The sequence below is a fragment of the Siniperca chuatsi genome, linkage group LG11 (assembly GCF_020085105.1).
Source record: "Siniperca chuatsi isolate FFG_IHB_CAS linkage group LG11, ASM2008510v1, whole genome shotgun sequence".
Taxonomy (NCBI): Eukaryota; Metazoa; Chordata; class Actinopteri; order Centrarchiformes; family Sinipercidae; genus Siniperca; species Siniperca chuatsi.
The window spans coordinates 6,433,848-6,443,285 of NC_058052.1; the positions used below are offsets into that span (position 1 = coordinate 6,433,848).

The following is a 9,438-nucleotide window of genomic DNA, read 5'->3' on the forward strand; positions in this document are numbered from 1 at the left end:
ATGATGGCAACCCTTTAGCAAATGATGTTGGATTACAGTTGGATAAAGGTATTGTTTGGTCCACATCTCTCTTTACAGTCCCTTAAAACTGAAGATATAAAATAATTTAATAATAGACAGTTTATTTACTTATTATTGTTGTTATTGTTATTATCTTTTGCTTTTTGATCTGACCTCATCCTGAACTATTGTAAGAGTGTTGTTCATTTTCAGTTTGCCTGTTTTTTCTTAGCTATGAGAGAAAATGTATATATCCAATCTTTTTAATCAGGGAGCAACCTGTGTATTGTAATTGTAACTCATTTTACTGCTGTGTTTGGATATTAGAATTACATTGGTGCCTCTAAAAAGATAAATTCAATATATTCAGGATAAAACTGATTTGATTGACTGAGTTTCATGCCAATAATACTGGTGATATTATTCAGGAGTTATGGTAGAAAGTAACATCTTGTAATCAGAGTACATACAGTATAAAGAAAGACATTGTTCAAAATAAAAAGAAATGCACACAGAATCATGAAATAACAAAGCAAAATGATTTTAACAAAATTAGTTCTGTTTTGAATGTATTGTATGAATCTTGATGTAAAGTATCTAGGAGTTGTTAATGTAGACAAAGGCAAGGTTGCCATCTTGTGGAAGCAGGATGGAAACAAAAATACTGACCCCTGGTGTGTGTCTCAAAACCCCTGTTGTTATTATTATTATTATTATTATCTTCATACTTTTAGAGTGGTATTTGCTAATCAGGTTTAATCTTTTCCAGTACTGTTGCAGTGTTTTTGTCATCTAAACCTTGGGTGATTGTCATCAGTGATATACAGTAACATTTTTAATAAGTAGGTCCTTTTGTATAGTATAGTATATCTTTTGTATAGTATAGTATATCTGTGCTCTTGAAAGTGTGCCTTTTAAAATGTATTTGATTTATTTAGCCTTTATTTAACCAGGTAAAAACCAGTTAAGATAAAATCTCTTTTTCAATGGTGACCTGGCCAAGAAGGCAGCAAAGTCGAGTGCACGTCAGTTACAAAGTTACATACATACAATAAAAACAAATACGATACAAAACAATACATTACAAGTGGAACAGAATAAGAGCTAAAATCCAACAACAGGGGTTAAATGAACACAGAAAGTGTATGACAAAATTAATAATGCATTAAAATACACATTTTGAAAAACTAGAAATGAAGTCCAAGGAAGTGTTTGTAGAACTGGCAAACACAAGAGTGAGGAAGCAGATCGTGGGAAGCAGATCAAAGAAGGAAGAAAATGTAGTAGGCCTAAGTGTTAAGAATTCACAAGGACATGGTAGCTTCCAACATTAGCAAAAGAGAAAAAACGTGAAATCAACTAGACTCTTCCAGCTGAACTGATCAACCAGATAGGAGACCGAAGAACCGCAGAACTCCATGCCATTCATATGCATGAAGAACTTACTGAACTTACTGCCTCATTAGTCATGGCAGCATTGTGACAGTCAGCACACCAGCCCTTAATGGTCCCTACACAGTCATGCCTCTTAAGATTAGTTATGAAAAACCTTTCATTTAAAACAAAACCAAACATTTAAAAGCTATAAAATGTAGTGTCGTGTTCGAACTCAGGGTCAGCGCTAGAGCAGCATCCCTGGATTTGAGGAATTTTGTGTTTCGCTTAAGGACACTTCAGCAGGGCCCTGGACTATTAAAAGTGCTTGCAACAGCTAACTGGTTGACCACCACTGTCTAAAACCTTGGCAATTTAGAGAGATTGGTCTACTTTTTATAGTCAAGTATGTCTCTAACGGTTCATTGTGATGTGTGTACTGAAAGTGAACCCAGACGTGATGTGCGTAGATACCAGCTTCCCTTTGAAGCACAAGACAGTCAGCAGGGTGAGGTTTGACCTTGTGCTGAACAGGATGCATAATCTAAATTTGATGCACTGGTGACATCAAAAGTAAAGCAAGTAAAGTGACATTAATTATCAGGTAAACATATACACACCAAGCTGCGTGTGTCATGAAGCAGTTATGCATTTAAAGAAAGTTGAATGGTTTTACAATAACTGACCTCTTTTACTCACCATTTACTAAATCAAGCCCAATTAATGTAGCATCAATGTTTTGGTCATTCTAACCTGTAGGTAATTAAAAAAAAAAACAAATGACAGTCAGAAGCTAATGACGTTAGATGTTAGTGTGAAAAATGGTCAGCTTGTCCCCGTCCATTAGGCCTACATATCATGTGCCAACTTTCTCCAGTGTAGCTCCAGTGAGTCTGTATTGAATCGTGCTGCCCAACCAGTACCACTCTTTGCCCAAGTGTGAGTATCCAGGAACCAAATAATAGGGTTAGAGTTCAGGATTCAAAATTGTTGAACAATGCTAGAGATACGTAATACTTTTTGCAGTAAATGCTTTGGTTAATCAGTTTAAAAGGGCGGTGATATGAGGGTTATACAATTATTTGAGTCCTCATTAAAGTGTTTTTGTGGACACACTTATTTTTCACTCTTTGTTGATGAGAAGTGAGGGACCCAAAAATCAAAAGGAAAGAAAGAATGTTTCGGATGCACAGTCAAGTTATTAGAGGAAACATGTGAAACTTCTTTGAAAATGAGTAAATTAATCTTTCTTGTCCACGACACATGAATAAGGTGAAACAAAGAGTTATCTGAAGTTTGAAGTGACGCTTCCATTGATATCATGTGGACAATGGAGTAAGGGATTACACTGACTGACAGGAAGGTCTTTGCTCAGCTGGCTGCTATGTGTCAAAGAAACTGAAGTGTTGCACTTCACATTTTCCAGGGTAATGTGTGTTACAATGTGCTTCATGCTAATTGCTAACACTTGATGTTTAAACTGTCCAATAGACATACATGTTGAGTTGACATATTAAAATATACTCTGCCAAGCTGGACAAAAACTCAGGTCGCAGAAAAGGTAGAGAAATCGCTCAGGTATGGTTGAAACTATTTGGAGCTCTTTTCTGAGGTTAAGTATAAATTTCAATCAAAATGTGTCTATAGAAAACAAGTATAGAAAACAAAATGAGATACATACATAAGACATGCAGGCATGAACACAATGCAAGCAGTCATAGCTTTGAATGAAGTGATAGCCACAGTGTTGTATGTTAAAGAGCCACTTTATACCGATTCGGTCAATTCAAAACCTTACTGTATTCATTGAAGAATCTTTCCATTTGTCCATTTCAAATAGTTTCCTTTGAAAATGAGAAATGTAGTACTGTCTCAAGTGTCACAATCACATTGTTAACAAACACATTGGTGGTCCATTGCTTGCAGTTGTTTAAAATATGCCTTTTTGTTACGCTAATAAACTCAGTATTTTGGTTAATATTACCTTGAAAGCAAACGTTTTTCAAGTATCCCTAATACAAATTCTTCTCAGTATCACACTCTGTCACTGAGCGGGCACTTTAAAGCGGCAATGATCGATATTTTTATGACAACAATGTATCAAATAACAATGTGAAAACAGTGTGTAGTGATGAACCTACAGAGAATTATCACCTGAATCTGCAGCTCCCCTCTGCTTTACGAAGCTTTATAGCAAGGTTCAGCTGATTGTTTAGCTGTCCGACCCTCAACTTTACTTCTTTTGGTTCACGCTCATAGCGTTGTTTTCTAAAGAGCCAGATATTTCCCTCAGGAGTTGGTAGAGACCAAAAACAGAGCTAAAACAGAGTTAATATTGGACTTTAATTCGCCAGGTGGACAGAAACACAACTCCAAATGAATGTTAATTTTGCTCTACAACTGGTGGATGTGTAAATAAGCAACTGTTTGCTAACAAATCTGCGATATCAACTTAAAAGGTGATATGTCAATGTTGTGTTCACAACTTGTTTCCACTGCCCCGAAGTGGCCAAAAAAATCAGTTATTGCAGATTTAATGTACCCTCCCAAACGTTTCTTCTTTTGTGTTTTCCCTATTGATCCAATCCTGATAGAAGAAAAATGATACAAATGCCAAGAAGCGAGTTTGATCCCAGGACCAGCAGGACAAATCTGGTTAGGGAAAGTGAAAGAGCAGCCCTTGTTCCAGCCTCATTACCACCACTGAGCAAGGCCCTTAACCCCAACTGCTCCGGTGGAGCTGCTACGGCCATGCTGCTCAGTGGCCAACAGATTAACTCGGCTGTGGGCTAAGGGCGGTGTCACACCTGTACTGCCAGAGCCAAGGGGTGGCTGTGTGTGTTTTATTTCTATCAGAGACATGTATATCAAATGATATAGGACCATGGATCACAACAAATCAGCTCTGCTCCTGAGGGTGCTCCCCTGGATATCTAAGAAGCAGTGAAGGATTCAGAACACGATAAACCCACCAGGGCTACACAACCCAACAGACATATATTGTTGAGATACACAAAATGCACATGGCAAGAGATGCTACCGCCATATATGGTAATAAGAAACTAGAACGGAAGAAGCTGGGGTGGCGGAGGAGAAATCAATCATCACATCAAACAACAACAGCATGGGCGCCCTGGTAGCTTACCTGGTAGAGTTGAAAATCCAGCCCGGGCCCTTTGCATGTCATCCCCTCTCTCTCCCCTGCCTTTCCTGTCTCTCTCTACTTTCACTATGAAATAAAGCAGAAATGCCACACAAAAAAACCCATCTTTAAACAACAGCATATAGCAAGTCTGAGCAGACTGTGACCAGCAGCATAATGATCAGAGTGATGGTCAGAACCACCACCTGTCTTCATTGGGCATGATTGTCGATTTGTTTGAAAATGATTGGTCACCGTACCAGTGAGATGACACTGATCAGATCTGACTAACGCAAGGCTTCAGATTCCTTTTGAGTCACATGCTTGATGCACTGACGCACAATGCTGTAACGAGGCGCTTGTGCACACTTATTTGAGACTAATGCCTTTCATTTGTTTACAAAAAAAGAAAGGTCAATTATATTGCATTATCCTGAGAGGTGTTTCGTATAATGTCCCCCTCAGTTATACCAATGAGGACAAACTAAATATTAGAAACACCTCTCAGTATAATGCAATACAGTTCAACAGGAGCATAAACTACAACTTCTATAAATTCCATCAAATTAAATCAGTGCCTCTCTAAAATGGTTTAAAAAAAAACTGAACGTTATAACTTTCATGAATGTAGGATTTATTGCAGAACTGTTGTGTTAGACTGCATTTGTTTTTGCTAGCTGTTCCTAATAAACAATAATAATAAACTGGTAGTTGTGCGTGACAAGTCCTAAACCTCTTCATAAAATCCTTGTCTAACATTTAGAAAAGGTCATAGTACCTACAGCCAGTGGTGGAATGTAACTAAGTACATTTAGTCAAGCAGTGTACAAATTTAAGGAATCTGTACTTTACTAGTATTTCCATTTCATGACACTTCTACTTCTACTCTGCTACCTTTTAGAGGGAAATATTGTACTTTTTACTTCACTACAATTATTTGACAGCTGTAGTTACTAATTACTTTACAAATCAAGATTTGACATACAAAACATATGAAGAACCTTTAAAACATGGTGAATGAAAAAATCGAACTAAAAACTGAGCGACTAAACAATTAGTAAATCAATTAGTTGATTTGTCAATTATCAAAAAATAATGAGCCACTGTTTTGATAGCTTTGAGCTCTGTTTAATTGGGACTGTAATATACAGTAGAATAAATGGATTGATCAAAAAAAAAATAACCAGCAGACGAATCCATAATGAAAATAATCATTAGTTTCAGCCCAATATAAAAGAGTGGTCAACCAACTACAAGAGAAAAATGCTGCTTAAACATTAATGCATGTGTAATAATAATCTAATAATATACTATATAATAGTATATTATTAGATTATTATTAGACTATATGTCATTAGGTATATATACACTCACAGGGGCCATTTCTCTGCATTCCATTTACTTTTACTTTAGATACTTAAGTACATTTTCCTGATAATACTTTTGTACTTTTACCTGTAATAGAGCATTTTTACAGTGTGATATCGGTACTTTAAGAATTTGAAAACTTCCTCCACCACTGCCTTCAGCTGGATTCAGCTCAAAGAGTGATATTGTGTGATATAATACGCTTATTTGGTAAAATAAACCAGAAAACAAGGTCCAGATATGCAAGACTTTCCTAGCATGTCATGCCTAGAATCATGGGTTGAGATGAACATTTGTTGTTTGTGTCGCCATTTCAACAACTAGCAATAGCAGTAAATTAGCAATTAGCAGCGGAACTATGTCCAGTACAGTTTTGCATGGGCCCTGCCTCTGCAGAGTGAGATCACAGAGAACTAGACTTGTGCTTTCAAGGTGACACATGCTGCTAACTGACATTTTACTTAATTTGATTTCCCAGTGTAGGTGCTTTTGTAATCAAGTGATTACATTACTTGATGTTACCATATGATCAATCCTATTTGCACTATAGACATAAACTACGGAAATCTGTCATTGGAGTGAGGGTTGTTCCACCCTCAAATTTTAATCTCCAGCCATGGTCCTTGCTGACCTTAGCTCGGATCATATGACCTGTGATTATTTACACTGATGTCACAGGATCAGCTGGTGTTTGACATTAGCTGTGAGATAAATTGAAATTGTAGGGTTATTGTAATAATCCTAGATCTTTGTCTGCCAGAATAGTTACATGTCACATGGAAGAAGTTTACCACAGTATTATTAAAAAAAATACTACTTTTATGGAGAATTCATGCAACCGTCAAAAATGGGCACAAGATGAATCAGGGATGCTCTGGACGTTTAATCTTCACACATAAGGTCCAGAGAAAAGTGTGCAATGACTTGCCTTGGCACTCTTCCCAATAAACCCAGGTAGGTCAGATATTACAGGTGTAAGATTTAAGATTTGCTCCCAAAACACAGTTTCTCTTCCTATTACAGTAGCCCACATTGTGGGAATTGGAAATGGGGGAATTATCCACAGGTCATTTACTCCCGAAAACTCGTGCATGCTTGTTTGACTTGATAAGTTACAACATCGCCTGAGGGCCTCTCGTTGGCTTTTAAAACAAATTGGATTTCCCTGTTGAGACCACTGATGGAACAGCTCACCACAGGCGGCCCATCTAACTGTATACTGCAGTGTCTTTCATTGAAAGGGACTCAAAAGCCAGAATGGAGTTTCACTACGCCTCAGAGACGAATGGAAATGTGGCCATGGTTACTAAGTTGAGCAAGTGCATTGAGTCTAAACATAGTGATTCATGCAAAGAGGAGAAAGACTCAGAGGAAGCTGCTGATTCGACCAACTTGTTTTTCATAGAGAAAGCTTACCGCACCATACTGAGCGAGCTTGGAGAGAACGCTGAGCGGGATGGGCTTTTACGCACACCATTACGCGCAGCCAAAGCCATGCAGTTCTTTACAAAAGGCTACCAGGAGACGACCCAAGGTGAGTAGCCTACGCATGGAGGATAAACATTTTACATGACAAAAATGCAGCAGCAGCAAACATTTTGAATGTAAGAAACACCATACGATAAAGGCTTGTTGTCCTTGTTCATTGGATTCTAAGAGGGACACATTTGTCACATTTGATTTTTATCATTTTCGCCAGTAAGAAAGAATGTATAACTGGCATTTCATCTCCACAGCTATCTTGAACGATGCAATCTTCAATGAAAACCATGATGAGGTGGTGGTTGTCAAGGACATCGATTTATTCTCTCTTTGTGAACATCATCTGGTGCCATTCTTTGGCAAGGTAATTAAAATACAGATCTATTTGGAGTCATGAAAGAGTGTTCTTCTTTTTATTCGTATTGTATGCTTTGTTTCATTGTGTCAGGCTCACATAGCATACCTCCCAAACAAGAAAGTGGTTGGTCTGAGCAAGCTTGCAAGGTAAATGTTGACAATAGACACACATACATACGCCCAAAATAAAACAAAAAAAAAACCCACTTTATGTTTTTCTACTCTTCCAGAATTGTTGAGATCTTCAGCAGGAGGCTTCAAGGTAAAATATGTGTGATTCCCGTCTCACATTTCGACCTTTTCTGTCTTTTTTCCCCTGTGTTACATTCAGTGTGTGTTTTTTTTTTTTTTCTCCACAGTTCAGGAGCGTCTAACCAAACAGATAGCAACAGCCATCAGTGAGGCGTTGGAGCCTGCTGGAGTGGCAGTGGTGATTGAAGCTGCGTGAGTGTTTACTCTTTGTCTTATCCCAAACATACTCAAATGTAAAGTATTTGCAAAAAAACATATGTGAGGGGGTTTTACTGTATCATGGCTATTCTGAATGTGGAAGGTAAACTGGCAAACACCTATAGTTTGGTTTTATGATACTGTATATGCACCAAATTAATACATGTAATTAATGGGATGACCCTTGACAATGTAGATGCAAACCTCCTGAATATTTTGAGTCACTTAAAACAACCTAATCGAGAATATACACAACACAAAAGGTGATAAAGCCGCTGAGAGTGTGGATGGTGTGGAGATCTATAGTCTCCTAGTCACTTACATTTTTCCCAAAATGTTGCAACACAAAGTTCTGTGTAAATCATGTGCTTTGGACTATTAAGTTTAACTATCTCTTTGAATTTCAGTCACATGTGCATGGTGATGAGAGGTGTGCAGAAGATGAACGCCAAGACTGTAACAAATGTCATGCTGGGTACGTTCCAAAAAGATCCCAAGACCCGGGAGGAGTTTCTGTCTCTGACACTGGGGAAATGAGAAGTTTTGATCTCAGCATGCAGCTCTACAGAGGGAAATGTCCACTTTTTTAAAATAACAACCACCCAGCCCATTGCGTTGTATGGTAGTGAAGTATGGGTTCCACTCAGTCATCATAGCTATACCCGTTGGGACAAACATCCAACAGAATCTTTAAATGCAGAATTCTGCAGATACATTTTACACGTACACAGAACAAAACATTAATGAATGCATGTAGAGCAGAATTAGGCAGATACCCACTGATAATTAACATTCAAAAGAGAGCGCTCAAATGTTTTAATCACCTTAAATCCAGCCTCCTAGACACCCTCCATTCCAGAGCCCTCCAACTAAAGAAGCAACTAAAAGCCAAAGTAGATCAGAATGTTATCTGGACCTAAAAAGAGATGATGAACTGGCAGAATATCTCTCTGCTGTCAGAGATGGAAAGCAGAGACAGATCCTAAACAAGCACAGGCTCAGTGACCACAAACTGGCAATCGAAAAAGGAAGACACAAAAAATCATGGCAACCAAAAGAAAACAGAATATGTGGTCACTGTTTGACAGGTGAGGCTGAGACAGAGATGCACTTCCTCCTACAATGTACAACATTCAATGAAATAAGGAACGTTTACTTACTTACTAACAAGTTCAACTCTGTAATCTCAGATTTCAAAGAGCTAAATAACCTTTCAAAATTACGTTTTTATTATTATTATTATCATCTTATCTTATACACTTTAT

At 37.8% G+C, this 9,438-nt stretch overlaps 1 protein-coding gene across 1 annotated transcript; it reads left to right on the forward strand.

Moving 5' to 3' along the window:
- The first annotated feature begins 6,999 nt into the window (after positions 1-6,999).
- Positions 7,000-8,877, forward strand: LOC122884942 (GTP cyclohydrolase 1-like). The gene is made up of 6 exons (XM_044215475.1): positions 7,000-7,418; positions 7,621-7,730; positions 7,815-7,870; positions 7,954-7,985; positions 8,083-8,167; positions 8,581-8,877. Exons 1-6 carry the CDS (start codon positions 7,142-7,144, stop codon positions 8,708-8,710), a joined length of 690 nt encoding a protein of 229 aa, XP_044071410.1. The 5' UTR covers positions 7,000-7,141; the 3' UTR covers positions 8,711-8,877.
- The last annotated feature ends 561 nt before the right edge of the window (positions 8,878-9,438 follow it).

Excerpts from the sequence above, each read along its gene's own strand:
- LOC122884942 (XM_044215475.1), top strand. The coding sequence starts at position 7,142 with ATGGAGTTTCACTACGCCTCAGAGACGAATGGAAATGTGGCCATGGTT. Across the intron at positions 7,419-7,620 it reads CTACCAGGAGACGACCCAAG|CTATCTTGAACGATGCAATC; the intron begins GTGAGTAGCCTA and ends TCATCTCCACAG. Across the intron at positions 7,871-7,953 it reads GGTCTGAGCAAGCTTGCAAG|AATTGTTGAGATCTTCAGCA; the intron begins GTAAATGTTGAC and ends CTACTCTTCCAG.